The sequence below is a fragment of the Haliotis asinina genome, chromosome 11 (genome assembly GCF_037392515.1).
Source record: "Haliotis asinina isolate JCU_RB_2024 chromosome 11, JCU_Hal_asi_v2, whole genome shotgun sequence".
Classification (NCBI taxonomy): domain Eukaryota; kingdom Metazoa; phylum Mollusca; class Gastropoda; order Lepetellida; family Haliotidae; genus Haliotis; species Haliotis asinina.
Window position 1 is genome coordinate 7369704 of NC_090290.1, and position 26319 is coordinate 7396022.

The window sequence follows — 26319 nt, forward strand, 5'->3', positions numbered from 1 at the left end:
ATATTTCAGACGAGGAAATATGCGATGTCTAATGAGGTAATGTGAGTATTGTTAAAGGAGATAATTCTACCCCGCGGCCCGATTTGTTGAACGATAATGATCATATGGTACCAAAGCAGGTGCTGATCAATTGTCACTGTTTCTGGGATTGGGTGGGGTCGGGCGAGAGAGAGAGAGGTATGTCTTCAGTATTCAGTGTGTCTTCCGGAGTGACACGTTCGATGTCCGAAGGCATTTCTTCCAAGAAGACTATTTTGCCGAATGATTCCATTTAGGATTTGTCAAGTATTTTTTTTGATAATTCTTTCCACGAGGTACAGGCTGATGACTTAGAGGGGTAATAACCTTTCAGGTTCTCTCACTAAGTTTGATAGTTTGTCAGGTGGTCATCAAATTCTTTCTGAAGAGGAGCTTCATGGTGCGCAGGGTGAGGAAGTTGAGATGCAGATATTGACGTGTCTGTCTGGTTCTTTTGAGGAGGTTAGCAAGGTTCCAGTTTCTTATTACTCTAGGGTGGTGCTTTGAAGAGGAAAATAAGTCGTCGGACGTTTCCGCGGAGGATGAATGGAAATTGTATCATCAAATTGTGGTAGCAAAATTAACTTCCACTTGGAAGGCTCTTTCAATGGAGACGCACCTCCTCTGAGACTATCTGGCCTCTTTACTGATGCAGTGGCAAATTCAAATCTGGATTTCAAAAAAGAAGTATATTCTAAAAATGCAGGTATTGGAGACTGTCTGCATCAACACTGTCACCAAGCCCGGCAAACCAATTCATCTCACGTCCTTGGTTGCTGGGAACTAGCTGAAACCCAGAAACGTACAGGGTGACTATGGACTATCATATGGCTATACAGAGAATGAGGTTGATATCACGAGTAACATTGGAGGTTGGTAGTGTTCAATTACTCAAAAATCCATGCTAAGCATTGTAATCAAGTGTTACAACACATTCGGTAGTGAGGTAGGCTAGTGGTTAAAGCATTCGCTCTTTGTGTGGGGAATTGAACCCAGGACTTTGACCTGATGAGTGAATGATTTACCCATTAGGCTATCTCACTGCACCTCTATTTGTCAGTGGTACAAAAACAAAACCAATCATTGATAGCAATATACACACATCTTTATTTATGTACAAAAGGTGTGCACATCATACAGTCCTGTTAAGGTAATCACCAGATGTCATAAGGTATGTGCTCCAATACATTCAACTAAATCTTTCAATATTCATACATCATCGTAACGGACAGATTCATCACAGACAGATACTTTCACTATCTATCCACCCAGTCTACACTTGTGGACAATTAAGTGCACTCCCATTAAAACACAAATATGCTTCCTTATTCCTAGACCCTCATATGAAGATGACAATGCATTTACATTGGAAACATAGCCTATTCATTTTTTGCAGCATTTGGCAGACAAATTTGTTGACCAGCATACAACAAGTAGTAGAAGTCACAAGGTTGTAATCATATTTTGTCAAACTTCTGTAAATAGTATTATTTCTTCCACTATGTAATCTTGGTGAGATTTTGGTCTTGTAGAAATTGTGCGCAAACGACCATGCATAAGCTGCTGCAGAAATTTTCACACAAACCAAAAAAGGATAACAATACCTTGTGATATTTTGTACTGAAACCACAAAACTCTAACCACAGTCAGCTCTTGCAGCAATCACTGGGATCTGTAATGGAGTCTCCAATAAATACTGATATGTGTTTAATCAAAGGTGAATGAGTTTAGTTTTATGCCACACTCAGCAATATTCCAGCTATTTGTAAATAATCAAGTCTGGACCAGTCAATCCACAGCATGAGCATCGATTTGCGATATGATGACATGCCAACCAAGTTAATGAGTGACCAACCAACATGGCTAGTCACCTCTTACAAGGATGGGTTACTGATTATCAGTTCTAATCAAAAGAACTCGAAGTTGGTGCAGTTTATACCATAAGCTTTTAACATCTACACGCTCCAACATCACTCTCGTCGCACGACAATATCAGAATGTATTAAATAACATAAGGAATTACATTTATAAAACTATCAGGACAATCACAATTTTTGTTACATTCTTTGGTCACTAAAGTTAAAGACAGTTCATGAGCAGGAATTGTTTGCTTGACTAAAAGGGGATCTTTTTATGTATAAATAATGTCTTTGTTGCTTGATAACGGTGCTAGCATGATAAACTAGCCTACTCCACCACCCCTGCAAAAGGAAAGTTTCCTGTCCATAACAAACTGTTCCTGTCCATCACACCAGCTTCTAAATGCTCAGAAGTTACACACCCTCTTCACTGACATGGCAGTTACACTCCTCATCACTAGCTTGATAATGGTGTTACCAACAACACTGAAATGCTCCATCCATTGAAATATAGAAGTTTCCTTTCCATAACATCATTCATGTCCATCTAACCAACTTCTAAATGCCACTCAAAGAGGTAAAGAGGTAAACAGGGAACAGATATATTATGCCAAAAAAATTTCCTCCTTTGTAAATCCTTCAAATCAAAATTCTGAAATCAAACATCAATATGCATTTCTGTATGAAGTATATTAAAACAGATATTGACATTTTGAATATGTAAAAAAATACTTTTGGATACAAGGGTGAATGATTATTATGTTAATGCAAGAGATCAGGTTATTCATGTACACTGGATTCAGACACCTTAAGCAGTGAGTGAGTGAGTGAGTGAGTTGGGTTTTACATCATTTTTAGCAATGTTCCAGCAATATCACAGCGGGCAAAACCAGATGTTGGCTTCACACATGTGGGGAAATGAACCCGTGTCCTAACCCACCAGGCTACCCTTTAAGTTAAGTGAACTAACATGGTATTGAACTGTTTTTAGCAACATTCTAGGGTAATTCAGCACTTAAAAGAAATACAGCACACATGGGTCTTACATTGTACCCAAGAGGGGGAAATGGAACCAGGACCAGTATGAGCGAAGCTTTAACTAGTCATTTACTTCAGCAGACCCCTTCACCTTCATAAGGAATTAAAGATGGGACAAGTTGTCAATTCAGGTTCTGCTAACCTTTGGGATTAAATGAAAGTTGGGTCAAGGCTACTCATTATAAGTCAGTTTGTATTACACTGGACAATGACAATTTGGCTAATCTTACTCAAACCCTAATTATACCACTTTACAGCAAAGAGTTGTCTCCCCTATGAGTAAATGTTGCAGCGATACTCAAGCATTGTGATCAGTCTGTACTGACAAACAGTGAGTGAGTGAGTTTAGTGTTGAATGCCACTTTTAGCAATATCACAGCAGGGGACATCAGAAATGGGCTTCACACATCATACCCGGGTCTTTGATACGACAAGCAAACACTGTGACCACTAGGCCACCCTACCACTCCGGCTGATAAACAAGGGAAAGACCACTTGATGAGTCCAGGAATGCCAGACACCTGAACATGAATCAGTGAAGACACAGTAACACACAGCCATATTGTCTGTAAATATTCAAGTCTGGATCAGACAAACCAGTGACCGATATTGTGACCAACAGTCCACACTGATAAGGTAAAATCAATCCGTATCCATCAAGCCATGGGCTTGACCATTCAATCCACAAAGTTTCATTTTCGGAATTGCAGGGGTTGATGTGGTCCAGTTCTAACTACAATTTCCAATAGTGGATGGCATATTTATGAAACTGACCTGAACACCCTCCCCTCCCCTCTTAAAATGTGAATAATGTAATTAAATAATAAAAAAAAATGGCGGAAATATCTATCAAAAGATACAGCCACTGGGTCTCATCTTGTCAAAATTACATCTTCATGCTGAGGTGATAATATGATAAAAGAAATATGTCATTTGACGAACTGCATTTCATTATACAAAGAAAACACATTACACCCTATCACGTGAGTGAGAATACTTCAACATCGCATTTACCAGTTTTCCAGCAATATCACAACAGGGGGACACCAGAAATGAGCTTCACTCATTGCATGCATGTGGGCAATCAAACCAGGATCTTCAGCGTGGTGAGCAGATGCTATAATCAACAGACTTCACATATTATCTCCATCAATATGTATTAAATCATTCTTAAGAACCCATTTAAACATGTTTAAAGAATTTGTGTTGTCAGAAAATGGTACATGAAAAATATTTTCCATATCTGTTGATATATAAAAGTGATGTGAATTGACTGATGACCGTCAGAGTGCCAGGACTGTTGTAAGCCAATCACGAAATTGCTGTGATCATTTTGTGTAACCATGGTAACTATGGTAAATGGATTTTCCATCTTAGCTGCTGCAACTGCAGTTTTCAATGAGAATACGCACCGACAGATGATGAAAACTAAGAACTCATGGGAATGAATGAGTGAATAAGTTTAGTTTTAAGCCACTTTTAGCCATATTCCAGCAATATCACAAGGGACAGAAATGGGCTCCACACGTTAAACCCATGTGGGACTTGAACCTGGGTCTTCAGCATGATGACCGAACACTTTAACGAGTGAGAAACACCATCCTCTTGGGAAGACGTCAAATAAATTATATAGATCTCTCCCAAAGTCATCATCCCAAACATGACCACTGAAACAAGACTAGCATTATCTGGTCGAAAACTTCACACCCAGATTCAACACACCTTGTAGTGGAAGATTTAAACCTGTACAACATGTACATCCTCCTAAAATGCCCATCAACACATCAGCTTCTTCCACTGAGTGACACCCTGACAACCCTGACATTCATTCGAAGAATTGTCACCAGGTCAATTTTCACCTCAAGTCAACTAAAAGTTACAGTTTTCTTTCTGTAGCAAGATCATCACTTATTAACCATATATAAGAGTTGAAGGACTGCATTTAAAGGAAAAGAAAAAAGACATTCGCTACTTGCAGATTTCTGTAGGTTTTCCTTGCTCAAGGACTTCACAGACCTATTTTATATTTTATGGCAAAATTTACACACAATTTTTTGTCCACTCCCTTTTTTTTATTCGATTCTGAGGATCAAAGAAATATGGGACTGAATTACTCCAGGCTTCATCAAACTATTACAATAATAAATTCACTATTTTCTTAACTAATGTCTGTGGTTGCACTCCATAGTCACAATGTTTTCTGACATCAACCTTATTGTCATGTTCTTGTTGGACAGAACTGTCCACTTCTCTTCCACCAATATTGCTTTTCCTGTCAAGGCGTAATAACAAATCATTGTTATGAACAGTTGTCCATTTTCCATTCTTCAATTTTCCTCGTAGGACTCCATGCGAAAGTCAATCTATTATCATCCTCTGAAAATGCCATCCAATCCTTTGATGTATTTCAACATGTTTATTAACAATACACACTCCTTATATAATCCAGTCCTGTAGTGCGGTTCTTCAACAGGTGCTCTCACAGCCTCTGATTAGGAGCTTGAAAGTCAGTCTGATTTCACATCTAGGTAGAATGACATATTGAGCGCTAGTGACAATGCAGTTGTTATGAGGGCTAGAGCGTGATGCACACCACAGATAACGCTGCATCATGCTACGTAGCTGTATTCGTCTGTAGTGTTAGCTGTCCTTTCTAGGTACTGTTTGTCTATGAGAGTCTCTATACACTTCTTGATCATGCTGATGCTGGGGTTGAAGCGGGACCGCGACTGGCTGATCACCTGCACAAACACAAACCACGGCTGAGTGATAGTGAGGTCGGGGGGAGTGTGGAAGGGTCACTGAGTGGCTGAGTAAGTGTTTCAGTCAGTGTAGAGTGTTAACCGAGTGAGGGGTTGAAAGAGTGTGGACAGGTGGTTAAGTGAGAGACTGGAAGATTGCGGATGGGTGGTTGAGTGAGGGATTGAAAGAGTATGGATGGGTGTGTAAGTGAGGGATTGGAAGAATGTGGATGGTGGTTGAGTGAGGGATTGAAAGAGTATGGATGGGTGGTTAAGTGAGTGGTTGAAAGAGTATGGATGGTTGGTTGAGTGAGGGGTTGAAAGAGTATGGATGGGTGGTTGGGTGAGTTCATGGTTGAGTGTGTGAGTGTAGGAAAGTGACAGAAAGTGGATTGTTGTCTGAGTGTGGATGGGTGGTTGAGTGAGTCTTTGATTAAGTCAGCCAACAGGCATGGTTGTGTGAGAGTCGATTGTTGGTTCAATAACTGTTTGAGTGGGTGTGTGGGTGAGTGTGTGCAAGTGTGAGATAGTACATTTAACAAGGTTTTCAGCGTATCCCAGTAATATCACATAATGCATCTTCAGCATAGGGAAATTCAAATGACGAAGTTCTAAGACTCAACATTAATAGACCAACGAGAAAGTGAGCTTTGTGGAGAACCACTGAGAAATATTTCTATTTAATCTGATTCATATATCAAATTTAACATCATAATCAGTTGGCTGAGGAACTTCGAGACAAAACCAGGGACAGCAAGTTGCACAGTGTTAAATTATTGTACCACTAAGTCCCTAACAATCCACAATATCGAAACAAGTTCCACTTCAAGTTACTGTTCCCAAATGTCTTACCTCTTGTATGAGAAGATTATGTTTGAGAACCTTTCTCGCCTTCATAATGCGTACAATCGCAGCTTGCACATACATCTTACGATCTTCGTCCACGGCGGAGTGGGTCAGTTCTACTTCCTATGATGAAACCCAAACACAGTGCAGCCATGTTGACAATACAGTGAGAGAGCACAATGTAAAACTCACACAATATCAGGACAATAGCGTCTGGTGGAATCAAACTCATGTTTTCAAACAGAATGATGTCTGGGCTCTAATGTCAATCATATTTGAACTGTTAGAAATAATTTGGGTTTTGCAATTGTTAGACTTACATTGTCGTAAGTCTCTGTTGCAGTATTAGGAGTTATGACAGTCGTAATGCTATGACAGCTTTTTGAAAAGGGGCATTGGTTTCGTAATTACAACCCAAACATAGTCATTGATATAGTTAAACCAAATGACAATACACAGTCACAACCAATGACAATTCCATGACAATGCAAATGCATTCCATGACAGCACACTGTACCATCGTTAAAACAGCCATGATCAAAGTCAATTCACAATCAAAGTCCACATCCCGTAGCAACACACAGTCATACCACTGTATCAGTACACCTGTACTGACACAGCACAACATACCTGTGGAGAGTCTCTCTGCACGGCAGCTGTGATCTTAAACTTGGTTCTTTTGTTGTTGTAAGCTAAGTTTAACTCAAAGTCGCTCTGTGGGGTAATTTCTCCCTGTAACATGAGTGAGTGAGTTTAGTTTTACATTGCTTTTAGCAACATTCCAGCAATATCACAGCAGGGAACACCAGAAACGGTCTTCCTACACTGTACCCACGTGGGGAATGCTTTAAACACTAGGATACCACACTGTCACCTGTAACATGAGGTCATGATGCCAGATGCTCCTCAACTTGACCCTCAGCCAAACTTAACTGGATGTCTCACAAACAAAACTAGATGTAGACATAAGATAATGGCGAAGTGTAAACATTTCATCTGCATTGTGGCTGCAAACATCTCATGGCTCATTTAAGATGAAGTTTTCTTTGAAAAAAGATCATTTTGTAATCATTTTGTTTCAAAGTCTCATACAACTTGTATATGATAAGATTTCATCTCATTGGTTGATAAAATCAAGCTAATAAATGAGTTAATATAGTCAATTTTCCTCCAGTTATATCTCTGGCTATCACCAGAAAGGAACATAGTGAGTGAGTGAGGATGGATTAACGCAGCTTTAAGCAATTCAACCAATATCACGGTGAGGGACATCTGAATGTTCTTCACACATTGCACCCTTGTGAGGAATCGAACCCAGGTGTTTGGCATGGCAAGCAAGCCCTTTCACCAGGCTACCAAACTGTACTCACATCGGAACACAAGTCTTTAGGGTGACACACAGTTATATCAGTGTATGAAATATACCCAAACCCTAGCCTGACATCAGGGCTGGTAACTTCAAAATTACCAGCCCACAAAGGATTTAACCAGACAAGATCTAGTATATTTACCTAGATGAATGAAAAATCTAAAAATTATACCAGGCCATCAGGCTGGCGAGCAGTAAATTTAGGCTGTCCATTAGAAACCTAGCCCATCTTGGGCGATCAGACAGCCTCATTTTATACCCTGCTTATATAACTTCATTTGTGGAGAGAATGCAATTACATTAGATCATGAATATACTATGCCATTTAGAAAGTGGTTGAATGTATCATTTATATATATATTATGTTTTATTTGGGGTTAAACTTTCTCAGTAAGGAAGTGCTTTTATTAGATTGACTCCTGTGAAGAATTTGGACCCATGCTCTCTAAGTCAGGCAGATAATCACCAGCACACAAAGTCAGTCATCTAACCCTCTCAAGTTTTTATTAAACAGTATTAAATAACACAACTGGAAAGTGAGACATTGGTTTCACACCACAGTTGGCAATGTTTAAGATGCATGTCAGCTGTCAGTAAATGTTCAAGTCTGGACCAGACAATCAAGTGATCAACACCATGAGCACTGATGAGGCAACTGGACAACTGAAACAGAATAACTTACTTCATGTGAGATTATTTTGGTATCTATTAGTGACTGCAGCTGTTTGACCAACTCCCGTTCAGGTAGTGTTGTGTGTTTCTGTATAAAGCTAAATGCGAGCTTCTCCACGTTGTCGCCGCTGTTGAACAACAGCAGGATGCCCATGTGGAAGGTCCCCATTGTCACGAAGTACGTCTTCTTGAGATAGTTAAACTTCATTTCAACTGGAACAAATGAAAAAATGCTATACCTACACTGAACAGCAAAAGAAATGCAACTGTTTTTTGTTTAAGTTTTCAAATAGAAGACATCAACATGAACGCTTACTTTTATGAGATTTCATTTTTTCGGAACTTGTATTTCTTCTGCTGCTTAGTATATACTCCTAGACCAAATGTAGAGACATCATCAAAAGGAGGTATAACAACACATCCAACCAATACTGCATATCTTGACCATGTTGAACACCAGTGCTGGTCACTGTCAGTTAGACCATGTCCTTAATACTAAGGGTTTTGGTCTATGGACATGTGGACACTGTTTCAACCGTGCAGCAAACCTTGCTTGTTTTTAGTAACCTGGTACACTCAGTGATAAGTTCCAACAAAATTTCTGGAAGGTGGGAGGTGTTATACTAATTACTGCCGTCGCTTTTACTCCTCATGACAGATCCTATAAACTAACAACTTTCCTATCATTTAAGAATAAACAATGAAATGTGAAGCCTGAAACTGAGAATGTTCACTTTGCTTGAAATTCAGAAATAGAATTCTGTGGAGTTTTTATTAACGGTGAAACGGTATCTTGCCTTCAGTTTAGTATACCACATTGCACTCAGGAAATTCAGTATTTTTGTACCATTCTTCTGTCTAGTCATAAAATGAAAGTTTCGTTCAATCAAATATGCTGTATGGTAACAGTGCACTGTTTCACCCACAATCTTTATGGAGACACAAGTGGAATCGTCCGTACAAAGGTACAAAGTCATAAACCTTGTGACTGTATACAGAAAACTACAAAACTTACCATGGACAGATTTATCACATGTTCAAGGGGCCCAAACTTGTTCAAAGAATTATGTTAATGTCTTACCACTACAAAAGCTGTGCATCCATGCTAACTTTCTCCCGCTGAAATTTTTGTTGTAGAATAATTCAAACTGCAACAGAAACATATACACTGAATATCTCTCCATGTTACAGTGTAAAACTGCCAGTTTCTAAGCAATAAACACACCGAATCCTGTTTCCAATGGAACAACTGTCTATACCACTACATGTCAGCTGAGCAAAGGTATTACCATGCTTTAACTATATCAAAGTTGCATCATGGCTGGAGACACCAGGGCCCACTTGCACAAAGCGATCTTAGCACTACAATGATTGTAACTCCCATTCTCCAGTATAGGCTTAAGATAGTTGTAGCGCTAAGATCGCTTTGTGCAAGTGGGCCCAGAAATGGGCCTCACACATTGTAGTCATGAAGTGAACTGTATAGGTGTTTTCTCCATGACAAGTGAATGTGTTAACCTCTACGTTACCATTCCAGATATTTATAGTTTTGTAAACTTATCCTCCCGTTTTACATTTCGCATCATCATGTTTTCGATCTGCCATTATGATTCCCATTTGAAGATATTGGGGACATTTCATGAGATATCAAATTCACAAGAATCAAGACGTACTAACGCTGCTGAATACATAGTCCCCCGTTCCATGTGAGTGAGTGAGTTTAGTTTTACGCCACACTCAGCAATATTCCAGCTATATGGCGGCGGTCTGTAAATAATCGAGTCTGGACCAGACAATCCAGTGACCGACAACATGAGCATCAATCTGCGCAATTGGGAACCGATGACATGTGTCAACCAAGTCAGCGAGTCTGACCACCCGATCCCGTTAGTTGCCTCTTACGACAAGCTGAGTCGCCTTTTATGGCAAGCATGGGTTGCTGAAGGCCTATTCTACCCCGGGACCTTCACGGGTCCCGTTCCATGTTGTGGCGAGTAAAAAATGCATGACATTCACGGGAATGTAACAGTTTATGAAATAAATGTCCTTCTCTGAAGGTAGACTGAACAATATCAAAAGGCTGTATGTATTTTTCATTCCCAAAACATTTAACACTTATCAGATCAAAAACCCAGCATACCAGGGTAATTAAAATATTGTCTATGTTGTTTTTGTCTTTATTTGACCACAATGCATATTTTGGATGTAAAATTTGTCTTTATGATACCATTTCCTTTTTATTGTATTTCATGCTATTTTATCTACCCCTGTTGTTACTGACTATTTGAGTTCAGTGTTCAACAATCTAGTTTGGACCAGACAATCAAGTGACATCATCAATCTACGCAGCTAGGACACAATGAGATGATTATGTTCATGCATGCATGTGTGTCTGTCTGTACTAGAGAGAGACTGGAGCTGGTTTACTAGCTCTTGCTCACAAACAGACCATGCTGCAGTTAAGCAGGAATGAACCACTAACTCCGAGCCGACCAGTCCTTGTAGGACCCATTCATGCTGAGCGAAATGCTTGGACCAACAAGAACCATATTTTGCTAAGACATGAAACTCTGTAGGAGGACACTGTAACAACTACACAACGGAGGAGGTCTCAAGTTAGTGAGTCTTGACTTCCTGGACATATCACCTGCTTATCGCAAAGTGCATGTTAATGAAAGAAATATAATTTGCAAAAAAGTTCAGTATGACTAAACAAACATACAAAAAACATACAGCAATCATTAAGTGTTCCGATAACCATAGAAACAGCATAATTCCCTAGCCAAAAGAGGTAAATTTTAGAACATGGAAAAACTGTGTGATCATAAACTTTTATCAGTAGTGTGTGTTCAAAACACATTAGGGATAAGTTGACTTTATTTTTACCATTCTAACACTTTTCTCCAGCTCCTGAGGTAAGGCAAAGGAAGGAAGGTTACTCTGAGCTATGGGCCAGGCGCCAGCCTAAAACAGGAAAAACAACAGAGTGAGTGAGTTTAGTTTTATGCAACACTAAGCAACATTCCAACCATATGGCGGCAGTCTGTAAATAATCCAGTTTGGACCAGAAATGCAGTGATCAACAGCGTGAACACTGATCTGTGCAACTGGGAACTGATGACGTGTCAACCAAGTCATCAAGCCTAATCACCCAATCCTCTTACTCGCCTCTTACGACAAGCATGGTCGCCTTTTAGAGCAAGCATGGGTTGCTGAAGACCTATTCTACACTAGACCATCATGGGCTGCATCACGGGCTGCATTTATACAATAGATAAATAGAAATATCTATGTTGTCAATTCGAGTCAAATCCCATTTGAGATGGGTCAGAGACTTGTGTTCAAACGCCTCATCCTTTCACATCTTCAGTAAAGCCAATGAGAATGGCATATAGCTAACTAACCAGGAACCGTTATGAGTTATGAGGATCAATCTTGCACTGGAATATAGCAGCAATGAGTTTTGTCATGAGTAAGGGCCACAACTCTATACTGTAACTTGCAGCAATGACTGAGCAGCCTGTGCTCTCTCTATTTATTGATAAAAGGTTCCCATGTCCAGCTGTATGAAGTAGTTTACCTGTAAGACAAGGATAGAGAAGTTGACCCCGAGGTCCCGGGAACTGTCCTCCTTGGTGAAGTCCGAGAACTTGTTGTTGAGATCCGAGCTGATGCTCATATCAGTGAACATTCGGTGGAGCTTGTTGGTGAATTCATACCCACATGCTTGCTGTAAACACAGATAGGGATGGGGCTTGTTAAAAGAGTGAGTGAGTGAGTTTAGTTCAACGTCACACTCAGCAATATTCCAACTATCTGGCGGAGGTCTGTATTTAATTGAGTCTGGACTAGCTTGACCAGCCAATCCATGGCTTACTGAAGATACGTTCCTCCATGGGTGACTTGTTGAAAGGGAAATTTGTTCCATTATAAAATGGTGAAAAATAAACTTCAGATATTATCAAACGAAAGTATTTTCACTGAACATAAATGAAGGTGCAGAAGCTGTGAACACATGGGCAGCTTGTGAAAATTCTGGACCCCTGCAATGGTGAAAGGTGGGTCCTCAAATCCAAATAATGTGTTCTTAACTCCTACCACCAAATAAAACTATAGTTCCATTTGATGAAGTATAATATATTCAGGTCTTCCTTTATGGGAAATTTGAAAAAATGACCACGGAAATATTCTGTCTCACATGATGCCTGATGCCCTAGAATACAAAATGGCATCCAAATGTCCTCCTACCTTGAGCCTGTTGATCATGGCCTCTTCAGCATCCATGGAGGTCGACTGACTGTAGATGAGGCGTTTGGCAAGCATTCGAGAATAAAACTGTAACCAGAGGTTAAATGTGCTTCATAATGAGAAAATGTTCATAAAAAAGCATGATTGAGTGAGTTTGGTGTAATCCATAAGCAATATTCCAGTTATATCGGAGAAAGCCTCAAGTAATGCTAGTTTCAGATGTTGCTGAAACCCATGTTCTGGGTAAGGCAGTGAATAACCTAGACATGTAATCAGGACTTTAACATCTCACTCAGCCATATTACAGCAATATGACGGCAGTTGGTAAACACAGTGGAAGCCCTCTTAACCAGCATTCGTTAGGACCATCAAAAGTGCTGGTATAGAGGATGTGCCAGTTTAGAGAGCTCTTCCCTTTTCAACCTGAGAATGATCTCAGGTGAATGACTGACAAATTGTGACATGACAATTAATTTACAATACAAGTAACATGAGTCTCTCACCAGTTTGCCTCATCCTTATCTAGAGATACAAACACTATTTTGGGCCTAAATATAATAGTGGAGGTGAAAAAGTGTAATTTGAACCTAAAAAGTGAAATACTTGAATGCCAGTAGCTTCGACATGGTGCATGTTTTCATTAAAGGAAGATTCTGTACAGAAATACATATGACCAATTATTATGAACCTCCATACATCGAAATTTGTTGGTCATGTAATACAAAATAATGTAATCCCTTACAAGTTAACTGGAATGAGCGTGATGCTAAGAGTAAGCAATTTCTATCACTGGATGGCCATTTCTGAATGTTTTACAAAACACTTCCCTATAAACTTGTATTCGCTTTATTGATTTGTGTAAAATTAGTAGAAAAGTGTAATTTTCACAGATTAAGTGTAATGGCATAACTTAATCGTAAAAATTGTAATAATTATGCCCAAAGTGTAAGGGTTGGCATCTCTACTTATCCATAATCCTTTTAACAGGCAATATCAATGAGATTAAAGCTGATGGTAAACCACTGTGTTGTCAATACATGTTCAGCCAGATGCCAGGTTAGATAGCGTTAATTACTGTACAAACAGACCAATGGACAGTATCTGTTGTGCCAAATTATGGAATAGATAGACATCAAACCATCCTCGATATCTCTAGGGTGTACATTCCGATAAGTCTCCACCACACCATGGACACATCTACCTCTCTGCCCCATAAATCTATTACCTCCCTTGGCTGTCTTTTTATCCAGTCAGTTGTCTGCGCTGTGAAGTTGAACGAACCAATCACAACTCACTTTCATTTTTTAAATTATCTAACCGATTAATCTTGTAAACACAAACCATGCAGAGGTTCTCTGGAAGATGTAGATCTTCCATATGTTGTTTTAAAGTTAAGGACCTGTCTACTTAATTGTATGATTTCCCTTAAATCTTAGTCACACTGTGAGCAAACCTTCGCAGTTGCCATCACTGCCTTTTCTGACACTGGCAAGCTCGGTTATAACAGTGGCCTAGCTGATTGGCTACTGTGAGAATGTGGAGCCAGCAAAGGGATTTAATAAACTTATCAGGCAGAGACGTAGATGCATCCAGGGTATAGTGGAGACTTATCGGAACATATACCCTAGAGATATCGAGGACAAGAGGGCATGTAAATGATCATAAGTTAACAGCTTCTGCCAAGACTAAATTCTTGTGCTGATATTGAGAGCAGGCCAGATTGGTTTTGAGAGCTTCTACTGTAACATAGTCAGACAGTCCAGTGATAAACAGCATTAGCCTCAATGTACACAACTGGGACAGATGACACGTGTCAACTCTGTCAGCAAGCCTGACCACCTGATCCAGTTAGCTGCCTCTTGGGATGAGTTACCAAAGGTGAATTCTAACCTGGATCTTCAAGATTCAAAGTCCAAAAGGTTTTAGGCATGCATGGAACACAGAAATGCACAGCAACCTGAGCCATATTTGCACATCATACCCACTTTACTAACATGGATGGTTTGATACATCATAGCCAGAATAATGGAGGACATATAGAACACGTCATTTCAGGTTTACTGATCATTTAACAATTTGAGGAAACCATTAACAGTGATGTAAACCAGCCATCTTCATCATGAAAACACAGAAGGACAGTTTTAGAAAACATCACAATACCAACAACTATTAAAAATTCTACAAAACAGGAACATATTGTAGGTTACCCTTTGAAAGACATCTTTATCATCTAGATACTTGAATACAGTTATACAGTTGGCTAGCTTGTCATCGAGCTCCGTCTCGGAAATACCCTTTGAACTCTTCTTTAACAACCCATCACAATAGCGGGCAAGCTGTAAAATGAAACAAGATTAGCAATACATAAGCACTAAGATGAAAAGCAAATGTCACTTTGACATTCTGTTAATATGAATGAGAAGATAGCAAAGTCCTTAATAATCTGTGTATGACCGTAGCTACTATATTTCAGCTATACAGGAGAACCTAAGTAGCCTTTCAACCAACAGGATGTTCAACATCCGCTTGTCAAAGTGAATCTCATCATCACCAGGTATTTCATTCCATTCTACACCAAAAGATCTCACAAACCCTCTACAGAACATTTAATCAACTGCACAGTGTACAAATTTAGACTGAGGTATAAAAATATATGATAAGAGAGTTCTTGGGCTCAGCAAATGTCACCTTATAAAGTAATTTCTAAGCTTCTTATTCAGGCTCAGCAAATAAATAACTGAGTCTGAATCAGACAATCCAATGACTGACATCATGACAGCCATCTACAGAATTGGGATACAACAGTATGTTTCAAGCAGGTCAGAGAGCTTGACCACCCAATCCTGTAGTCACATCCAAGCAAGCATGTGCTGCTGAAAGCCAATGCTAACCAGGACGTTCATGGAGTAATGTCATCAATAAGAAAATGGCCATTCTCACACAAAGTAACTGACACTAAAACAAACATTCCTTCAATGGTACTCAGGTTGTTGATTTTGATGATGTCATGGCTCTGAGAAGGAATGTGATACAATTACTGTTGGTCAATGTCAGTTAATGAGTGAGTTTACTTTTACACTGCTTTTAGCAATATTCCAGCAACATCAGGGTGGGGGACACCAGAAATGGGCTTCACATATTGTACCCATGTTGGGAATAGAACCCAGGTCTTCAGTGTGACGAGCGAATGCTTTAACCATTAGGCTACCCCACAACCCGTTACAGTTAGAATAACAATAGTCTTTGTTTCATGATCACTGTAGGCAAAGGATGCATAAACAAAGGCAACAGGATTAATAAAATATCACAAAAACATGTAATGTCAGGGTCGACATTACTTACATTCTGAGCTCCCTATTCAGGTTCACTTTAATTTACAGAAAGCATACAGGCTGGTCTGAAAACTTCACTAGCTCATATTCAGAGTAACCTTGATGTTAAATGGCTGAATGAGTTAGGTAGTTTGTTGGATAATGCTCAGCAATATTCCAGTTATAGTCTGTAAATAGATAGGTTTGGATCACATAAGCAAGTGATCAGCTGAATGGCAAGTCCCCTGCACATCATGTCAATGGGCTTGTCAGAGGTATTGCTGAACAGATAAAATTTAAGATTTAAATACAGTCTGATACTGACCAGCTCGGCTGACTTGCAAGCCATTTTTGGATTAGAACGGAAGTTGATGGCCGCTGCACATGCCTGGAAGGAAAAACATTCACTCAGACATCTAACACAGAATCAGTGGAAATGCTGTTTTTTGTTATCAATTTACTCCTGTCTACATAACACATTATCTTACTTCACACATAAATGTCTTCTGACTGTCTGTCTGACTTCCTGAGCACTCTTCTATTATTTCAATGTACCCCACTTACAAGTGCGGGTACATTGCAATATATCCTGCTGCCAATAGCAGCTCATTTGGTACTTTGTGGTAGATACCATTTTTACCTCAAAGAACTTTAAATGACACATGATGCATGGAAATTACCCATGTTTTGTGAAAGGAGAACTATGGAAGGGAGATAACTCTAAATCTGTGTTGCCTGTGTCGTCCAAAAAATCTAGCAATGGCTATGAAAACAAGGGACTTCCATTCAAATAAAGTTTGATAAAATGTTCAAATGTAGTCCCTGTGAATATTCAGAGGGGGAATTATATTGCGGCAACTTTACTAAGACAATACCTACGGGAAAAAACAACAAGATTCGAATCGTTTGATTCAAACAGGTTGGCTGAAGTGTACGATCCAATACCCATGCTTCAAACTTAACACTGAGGTGTTCGGAAAGATAACTGCGTTGTTCACTTGTCCCTCGGGGAACCATGGTTTGAGGTACATTCATTGTTTGTTTATGTTCCCCTTGCCCTTCAGGAAGCATAAACAAACCTCGAGGTACCTCAACCCATGACCCCATCGTGACCAATGAACAACTTATAATATCTGGAAATAGTCATCAAAATAAGCAATACATAAAATTTCTTGCACAATATGTCAGTCAGTGGGACGCCATTTTTAGAAATATTCCAGCAATATCAACCTGGAAACAACAGAAATGGGCTTCACACATTGTACCCATGTGAAGAATTAAACCTGGGTCAGTGGCGTGATGAGCAAAAATTTTAACTACTAGGCTACTCTACCACCCTTGCACAATGCATAAGTCAAGCAGTAAAGGTCGTGAACTGCATTGTGCAGCTCACATATGAGTCTTGCTTCTGGTCTGTTGATGTCAGGGCAAACTACAATCTTCAGTTCTATTGGAATTTTGTGGTTGGACATTTGTGTAATTTTTTTCTACACAGAATGTGTATTCAGAATATTTGATATTATGGTTGCTGTCTACAGGTTTCTTCTGGTAGGTCTCATGAGACGTCCACTGCTGGGTCATACCCAACACTCAAAATGTCTGACTCACCTTATCAAGGGCACCAACAAACTGCTGATCAGCATGAAAGACACTTTGAATTAGTTCTGTGTATTTACTGTGCACTTCTAACATGGATTCCACAAACTGCCCAGGTACCTGTAAACAGAGTTGATCAATGAGACTGTTGCTGCTCACGCTTGCCAAGCAGCAACACAAAGTAGCACCTTCCTCAGGTGTCAAAACAAAGCAGCATTGAGCCAAGTGGGAAACATTACGAAGGAAATATTGCTAATTTTTGCAAAAACATAAAACACTGACACACTTACAAAAATAACATACATCCAGGTAAAGACTTCAACAAGGAATGTTATTCTTGTATGCATGAGCTAGAGAACAGAAACATGAAGAGTCCGGAGTTTTATGTCAACATGATATGTATTAATGAATGAATGAGTTGGGTTTCATGTTGCTATTAGCAATATTCAAACAACATCAGTTTGACACCAGGAATGGGCTTCACACACATCTATTTCAAGCCTGAGGCGTGATGTGCAAATGCTTCTACCACTATTTACCCCACTGTCCCTTGTGCATAAATGAGGTCAGACTTACATTTTCTCACTTGAGACAGCAGACAGCCTCGAGGCCTGTTTTTTTTATGTATACATGTATTAATGTGCTTTATGTATACACGTATTGATGAGTTCAGACTTACATTTTCCCCCTTGAGAGAGTGGACAACATCGAGGCCTGTGTTCTATGTATCCATGTATTAATGAGGTCAGACTTACATTTTCCCCCTTGAGAGAGCGGACAGCCTCGAGGCCTGTCTGTTTTATATGGTCCTCCACTTCCTGCATGAGGACACCCAGCCCCGACTGAATTGGTTTCAGGAGGCTGTACATGTGTGTCAGGTCTGAAAGACAGAAACAGTATGTGATTTATCACTCCAGACATATTACTGTCACCTGTAAACAGGGCCTGTAACCAGTGTTCGAAATAACTGCCTGTCCACTAGCAAAATGCTAGTTGACCTTTGCTTGGGCCTATCAAAAGTTACTGAAGCTGGCCCGTGTTTCTGGTGATAATTTAGGAGCTGACTGTGACACCTCATTCCTGATTTGCTATTTTTAGCAACAACAATGTCCTAAAAACATAAACAAATAGTCAAATGCCTGTTGTCATACAAATAACTATATATCGTAAGCAGAAACGTCCTTGGTCAGTTCTGAAGTGCTACAGTGATTCACCACTTGTTGAAAGCAAAACTTAGATGGCTAAGGAGGGTTCTCAAACCCTATCAATGTCAGAGGCTCAGAGTTAATGGTCTGAAACAATTAATTTGTGAAATGAATACTCTAACTATTCTCGTATGCACTGTTGTTTTTATCTACAAATTATCATGAATTATTCTGATCAGTAAAGTGTCTGAAGGGCCGGTGACATTTTGGGAACATTAGTCCTACTAGCTAGTGACATTCTGAATCTACTTGTGACACTGCCTGTAAGGTGCTACTTTCAATACAAAGCTGGCTTTCCTCCTTGCGATAAGAGAGATGGGGACCAGCTTACTTCAGATACCAGATATCCAGTGGCACGCAGATATTCAAGAAAACTAACTGAACATGGTTTTACGCCACTTTGACAAATTCCATCAATATCATGACAGGTGACAACAGAAATCGGCTTCCTCCTTGTGGGGAAATGAACCAAGATATCATCAGTCACAAGTAAATGTTTTGCCCACTACTCTACCCCACAGCTCTTCCCAATTATTATTAACAAAAGAGCTGGATCTATTGTTTTCCAACTGATTTCATTTACCTCTTTCAAGATTTTCTTGTGAGGAACTAAACCTAAATCTTAGGTGCGACAAGAGAATGCTTTAACCCCAAATTATCAGAGAATTTCTATCTAATCTGTCTGTGTGAATACAAGAGTAGTTGTGAATACACAAACTGGGGTGAAATGGTGCACTCCTTCCCTGGTACAGTATGTATTGTGGTACAAGGCTTTGGTTCAGTCTGTTTGGCTTCAGTAAATGAGATATGATCACAATGCTGAAAATTGTTAAGAAGAACCCACATTGATTAAAACATTGGAAAAAAACACACCAAACATTATTTTGAATGTATAAAACTGTCCTGTCATCAGTACAGTCATGCCCCATTTATCTGAACCTCAGATATCCGGAAAACTCGCCTACCGTACGAAAATTCCTTAAAACGAATTCACAACGTATTAAAATTACTCTACCTGAAAATTTGCTTATCCGGACAATTTCAATAAGAACACAAGTGTTCGGATAAACGGGGCACAACTGTAGTTACAAATGACAGCACGAAAAACAATTCAAAATTTTTGGACTGCATTACGTTACAAAATACAGTGGTGCTTCTATTACTGTCTTGACCCGTGAAGGTCTTGCGTAGAATAGGCCTGGGGTACAAAGAATAATCCCAAATACAGCATGTGTTACATTTGTCCACTTTCTAAGCGACATTCTGTATTCAGATTTTGGCCTGGAATCCATAACAATTTACACTTTTCAAAAGGGTGCAGTCTGTGGACTGCCAGTTCTCAGCTTCCATATTTGTGAAAGCAAAAGTGGATGACGAAATGTGAATGGGACACAACCCAACAAAACATCAGAATCTGTACTTAACTGAGAAACTGTTTCCTTGCATAAAATACAGTAGAATCATGTTGACTCGGACCCCTTGTGCGCAAACCCTGCCTTCTGTACAAATTTTAGGTGAAACAAAATTACCTTCAGCTATTGAACTCACTTAGTCGGACCCCATTCATACGGACACGGATGGAGAAATTTCAAACCATTGCCATAGATTTCCATTAAAAAATTACCTATTTATCTGGTAAGATATACCAGGGCACATGTGCATGCATAAGTATTACGTCGGTACCCTTTATAATCGTATAATCGTCTTGTCAGGCGTTTGATGCCAGTTGAGTAATTACCATCAAAACATTATGGATGCCTGTTAATGTAAATTCGTTACTTACCCATCAAAACACTGGGGACATGAGTCACTTCATTTGTCGCAGGTTTGAGAACATATCATCAGTAACGAAAACACATTGTACTGTATATTACATCTCGTCACATTTCTGTAGATAGTCACAGGGCATAAAGGCAAGTCAGCCTGAACCTGTCACTTGCTACTTAGGATAAGCATGGGTGGCTGAAGATCAGTTCTAATGCAGATCCAAAAATACAAATGGCTGGATTCCAAAAATAAAACAGCCACGGAAATGTAAGGTGAGTGGATGAGTCTAGTTTGCGCTGCTTTTAGCAATATTCCTACAATATCACAGTGGGGTACACCAGAAATAGGCTTCAAGACATTGTGCGAAAATGAGGAAATCTGAAGTCATTGCATAACAAACAATCGCTTTAACCACCACTCTAACCACCAACGCATAAATGTGAAAAAACATAATGTCATTTACCTATTTTATGCCATATAGCTGGAATATTGCTGAATGTGGCGTAAAACTACACTACACACACTCACCTATTTTAAATACATGGTGAGGTGAAGTGGGGTGTAACGTTGCTTTAAAAAATTATTGTACTTATGAAGGTTTTTGTTTGCTTGCTTGTTGTATGCCGCACTCAAACATATTCCAGCTATATCACTTATGTAGAGATGAACATTCTCTGTGTGTTAGTTAACTCTACACTCACCTACATGATAGTGGAATGTAAATAATTACAACAAAAAAGTGATTGATGCCATGAGCACAGTCACAATCCATCACTGATAAACTGACAAACAAATCCTGCGGCATAATGGTCACATGTCACCAGTCCCACATACAGAGTCAGTAACATTTTCTTTCACAACCAGGCTGGCTATTCTCGAAATGCTCGTAGCCCTACAAACTTCTTAAACCCATTCTTAACACATTGGCTATGATCAAAGTTAAGGATTCTTAGGGCTATCAATGTTTTGAGAGTAAGGGCCCAGCACAGGTTGCTGGTCAGATCATGATAAGATGAAAGAAGGAACACTAAAGATAAGTTATAAAGATGATTTGCAAAACCTTTTCTCTTCTCCATCTGCACCATCTCGCGACACTCGCCATGGAGGAACTGTAGGTGGTCAGCTATCATACGCTGCTGACATTCGTGGGTCACCTTCGTGTACGAACTAGGGTGCAGAAACTTCCGACTCCTGAAGTCTTCATTGTCCAGCTTCTGTATCACCTGTTGCACAACATACGTTTATATCACAACTACAGTCATAGATGCTGTCCATAGTTGCTGATGCACTGCACTGCTCACTAAAACCAGATCAACATTCTTGCTACTGTGAGAGAGAGAGGTGTTTATTTCAGGAATCGGGCCACAGGCCCATTATACATGTCACGCCAAGTGCACAGATGAACAAGCACCGATATAATCGTTGACTTGAATGCCACAGAGAAGGGTTCACATCAGGATGTAAGGATATTACAATCGAAATAACACATTACGTTTTTTAAGAGTTAGGTATAAAAATATCACTATATTCTCAGAAACAACTGAACAACTTCTCATGTGATAGGTGAATATAGAAATATTTAGAAATTGTCTTTTCTCACAGATCATTATAGAATAGACACTCAAGACAGAAATGATACTCATTTTCTACATATGAAATAGTACGAAAATGACATAAATGATCACTTCGCTGAAGACCAAGGCGTTTACCGTAGTCAATCCTCAACGTATGACATCCTACTACAAGGCATACGAGACTGGCCTTTCATCCAACTAATCCAAGGTGCCTTGACCAGATTGGGGAGGTGATTGTTGGAATATGTTTACCAATCATGCAACAATGTAACGGTGAACACTGGGTATTCTGGAAGACAGTTTTGGGCTCCAACTGACGTTTTCAAAACCATCTTGTTTCTGGCTTCAGTGAGATCCACTTCTGAGCAGAGGATACCAGGGTGTCATTTTACAAAACTGCCTTAGCACTACGACTATTATATGTCTATGTTAATGTTTACTAGGTACGACGGTCATAGCGCTGAGGCCACTTTTTTACAAGGGCACCTTGGTATAGCCACACACATACACATATAGTCATACATATCTGTAAAGTGTAATATATAAGCTTAAATTCACATTGTGAGGCAAAGGAATATGTAGCCTAATGGTTGCAATAGTGGACTGTTGGGGGTTTTTTTTGTTATCAGACATGCAGGTTCAAATGCATGTAACTTTTCTTTCTTTTTTTCAAAGTTTGTTTATCAAGTCTACAATGTTTAACTAAACTGTTTCACATCAAACCAAAATATTGTAATTTTTTTCTTAAGTTTGGTAGTCTATGTTACAATTCTGTTGAAACAAGCTTTAATTAACATCATGTAAATCTTTTCTTAAGACACTGACCATACACCTTTCCAAGTCGGTCTAGTTGCCTTTGTTCCAAATATTTTAAAATCAATATTTTTTATATTTTGATCTACTTTAGGTTTATACACTCTTGAATACTGCAGTTCTTGACAGTGAATCAGAAACTGAGATTGATGACTGTGTGAATGAAGAATAATAGTGGATGTTTTATGTCTTTAAAGTGGATACGTTGTGAATAATTACTTTGTGAAGTCTTTTGAATACTGACTTTAACACTTGCATGGTGTTAATATGAACCTGTGCTGACAATGAAATTTCATCTCGAAATGGGCCCCTTTGAGGTCAAGACCTGTGATTTTTAGTGCAACATGATTGGTTATTATAGCAACATATGATGATTGAGATGTTAACTGTATATTTGCTAAAACTGGTTGTAAACGCTGACTTGTAACACTTACTAGTTATTATGAAGCTGTGCCCAAATGTAGCCTTACCCAATTCTTAGTACAACATGACTGGATACCATGCTTAGATGTTGTAAAATTGACTCATGGATTACATTTGCAAAGAATGCTGTGAATAATGACTGAGTTTTGGGGACACAACTGGCAAGTAATTAAATTAACAAAGTTTTGCAACCCTAATTGGGCCCCTTGAGGTTACAACATTATGATTGACATTGACATGTTTTTCAGCATGACTACATCTCATAAAACTGACAAAATTTGTATGCAAATAAAATAACAGTTGTAAATAAGTCATTATGGCACACTGATATTTCAGACTTCTTGTTATTTTTCATGGGAACTGGTAAAACCCATTTTGGGCCCGTCCACAGTGAAATTACACCTCAGAACATATAAAATGTAGCATTTTTATGCAAAGTTAACTTGCCTCTAAACAAATAACATGTTTTCAGCGCCAATTCTGTCAGTGGGCCAAAAACCACCCTTATCATACCTTGTCCAAAATGTGGGCAACGTCTGCTGTCTTACCTTCTCCATGTAATCTGAGCAGTTGTACTCATCCTTGAGTTTCGCAGCCTCCTGGCGGTAGTAGTCTCCAGTCTCGTGTAGGAACGGCGTCTCAAACAACTCTTCATACAACTACAACAACACAAGAGACAACATACACACGCTGAATTTCAGCCATTCAATACGTTGCCAGATCATATCTAAAAACACTGCTGTTTTACCCAACGGCAACACCTGAATCTGTTTCTTTAACGTAAACCAGTTATTGAAAACTGTCCTGACATTTTGTCGAGATAACTTATATTAATAAATATAAGTAAAATTCCTGATTAAAGACTGGTCTCTCAGCCTATCAGTGAATAATATTTCCTTTTAGACAAAAAGTAACACTAAACATACACACCCCCTTCTAGCTTAAGTGCTTTGTTGCTACCGACACCTCAATACATGAAGGTATAGGAAGAAACTTGCCTCTTAGGTTTTGGTAGCAAATGTGAACTCACAAAGGAGGGATTTTCCCAACTCCGTGGGTTTACACTGGCTACCGAAAGTGAGAAACAAAGAAAAGTGGGAAACAAAGGGGCATATCTCTCTCATCTAAAGGACTTGGCAATCCATTCACTCAAACCTCAAGTACAGCCAATGAGATATTTACCTGCATGGAATACTTCTTCTTATATTCTTCCACATTGACAAATGAGTTGATAACGCCATGGACTACAGTCTGGTTTACAGAGTTGCCTCCCCTGTCCCTGAACATGACACACAGCAAGATTTAGTATATGCAACAGAGCAGAAAATGACTAATTTAGTATAGTGTTGTTCAGAATGACCTTTAATTACAATTGCACATAATCAGTTTTCTTTGCTGCACAATATAAGGGATGCAACTCTGCAAATAAAGGGATGTAACTCTGTACAATCAAAGGATGTAACTGCATTATCAAGGGATGTAACTCTGCACAATCAAGGGATGTAACCTTCACAATCAAGGGATGTAATTCTGTACATTAAAGGGATGTAACTTCCTTTGAAGCCATGCAGAAACTGACATGACAATGACAGTTATGCTCTCATGTTCCCTTCAAAAATAAGGTATTTCCAGAAAATATGGCAGAATAACAAAGTAGAACGTTATTCATGACCTACTTCTTGACTTCTTGTAATATCAGGTTGAGAAGTTGAGTCTTGAGTGGCTCTATCATCAACCGTTTCCATGTATCCAGGGCAAGCTGAAACAAGCGCTCATTTTATTCACAATCCAACATCGTTGTAACACGTACCACCACCCTAAAATCATGTTCCACCACCCTACAACCAGTACCACCACCTACCAATCATGTACCATCGCCCTACAATCATGCACCACTACTCTACAATCATGTACCACCACTCTACAATCATGTACCACCACTCTACAATCATGTACCACCACACTCCAATCATGAACCACCACCCTACAACCTTGTATCACTGCCCTTCCACCATGTATCATCAATCTACAATCTTGTAACACCACCCTACAATCATGTACCACTATCCTCCAACCAGTACCACCACGATGCAATCCTCAATCCTCACCTCTCCTATCTCCAGCATTTGGTCCGCCATGTCCATGGCAAATCCGCCATAGTTGAGGTCAGCATCACTCACTTTCTGCTTCCGGATGAAGGTGGAGTTCAAGTAGCTGTAGCAATGACAAAATACACAATTAGGAGACTACTGAGAAAACTCTTGACGGAACAAGACATGGCTGGGTTTTAGCATCAATGAGTGATTTTGGTTTAAAGGTGCTTCAGCAATATTCCAGCAACATCATGGCGGGAAAGACCAGACATGAGCTTCACACATTGTACCCACTGCAGGAAGTGCGCTCCACACGTACCGAAGTGAGGAATCGAACCTGTGTCTTCAGAGTAATGACATCTAATTTATCTTACATCACAGATAAATGTACCTTTCTGATTGACTGAGCCCTCTTCAAATATTTTCAATGTACCCTGCTTACAAGCGAGGTGCATTGCAATGCACTCTGTGGCTAATGGCAACTCATTCGGAACTTTGGCTGTACTTCTTTATCTCAGGTAACATTGGCCCACGTATAATGTACGGAAATTACCGATGTTTTGTGAAGACAAGTCGATGGAAGGGAGATAACTCTAAATCTGTATTTCAGGTGACGTCTGCTACACCTAGCAATGGCTACGAAAAGATTTGCCTTGCATTCAAATAAATAAATTTTGATAAAATGTTCAAATATAGTCTGTGTGAATACTAAGAAGAGAAATTACACCATGGCGACTTTACTCAGA

At 39.4% G+C, this 26319-nt stretch overlaps 1 protein-coding gene across 2 annotated transcripts in view; it reads right to left on the reverse strand.

Moving 5' to 3' along the window:
- Positions 1-1101: 1101 nt before the first annotated feature.
- LOC137255763 (cullin-2-like) overlaps positions 1102-26319 on the reverse strand; it is a 31542-nt gene continuing 6324 nt past the window's right edge. For both annotated transcript variants that reach the window (XM_067793282.1, XM_067793283.1), the window contains exons 5-21: positions 25589-25694; positions 25157-25239; positions 24663-24759; positions 24029-24139; positions 21731-21893; positions 18454-18578; positions 17711-17818; positions 16428-16490; positions 14999-15127; positions 12792-12878; positions 12124-12273; positions 11430-11507; positions 9625-9691; positions 8554-8756; positions 7133-7234; positions 6509-6625; positions 1102-5656 (exon numbers count right to left, since the gene is read on the reverse strand). In XM_067793282.1, coding sequence (XP_067649383.1) covers positions 5525-5656; positions 6509-6625; positions 7133-7234; positions 8554-8756; positions 9625-9691; positions 11430-11507; positions 12124-12273; positions 12792-12878; positions 14999-15127; positions 16428-16490; positions 17711-17818; positions 18454-18578; positions 21731-21893; positions 24029-24139; positions 24663-24759; positions 25157-25239; positions 25589-25694 — 1921 coding nt within the window. In that variant the 3' untranslated portion in view covers positions 1102-5524. The remainder of the gene's footprint in view (positions 5657-6508; positions 6626-7132; positions 7235-8553; positions 8757-9624; positions 9692-11429; positions 11508-12123; positions 12274-12791; positions 12879-14998; positions 15128-16427; positions 16491-17710; positions 17819-18453; positions 18579-21730; positions 21894-24028; positions 24140-24662; positions 24760-25156; positions 25240-25588; positions 25695-26319) is intronic.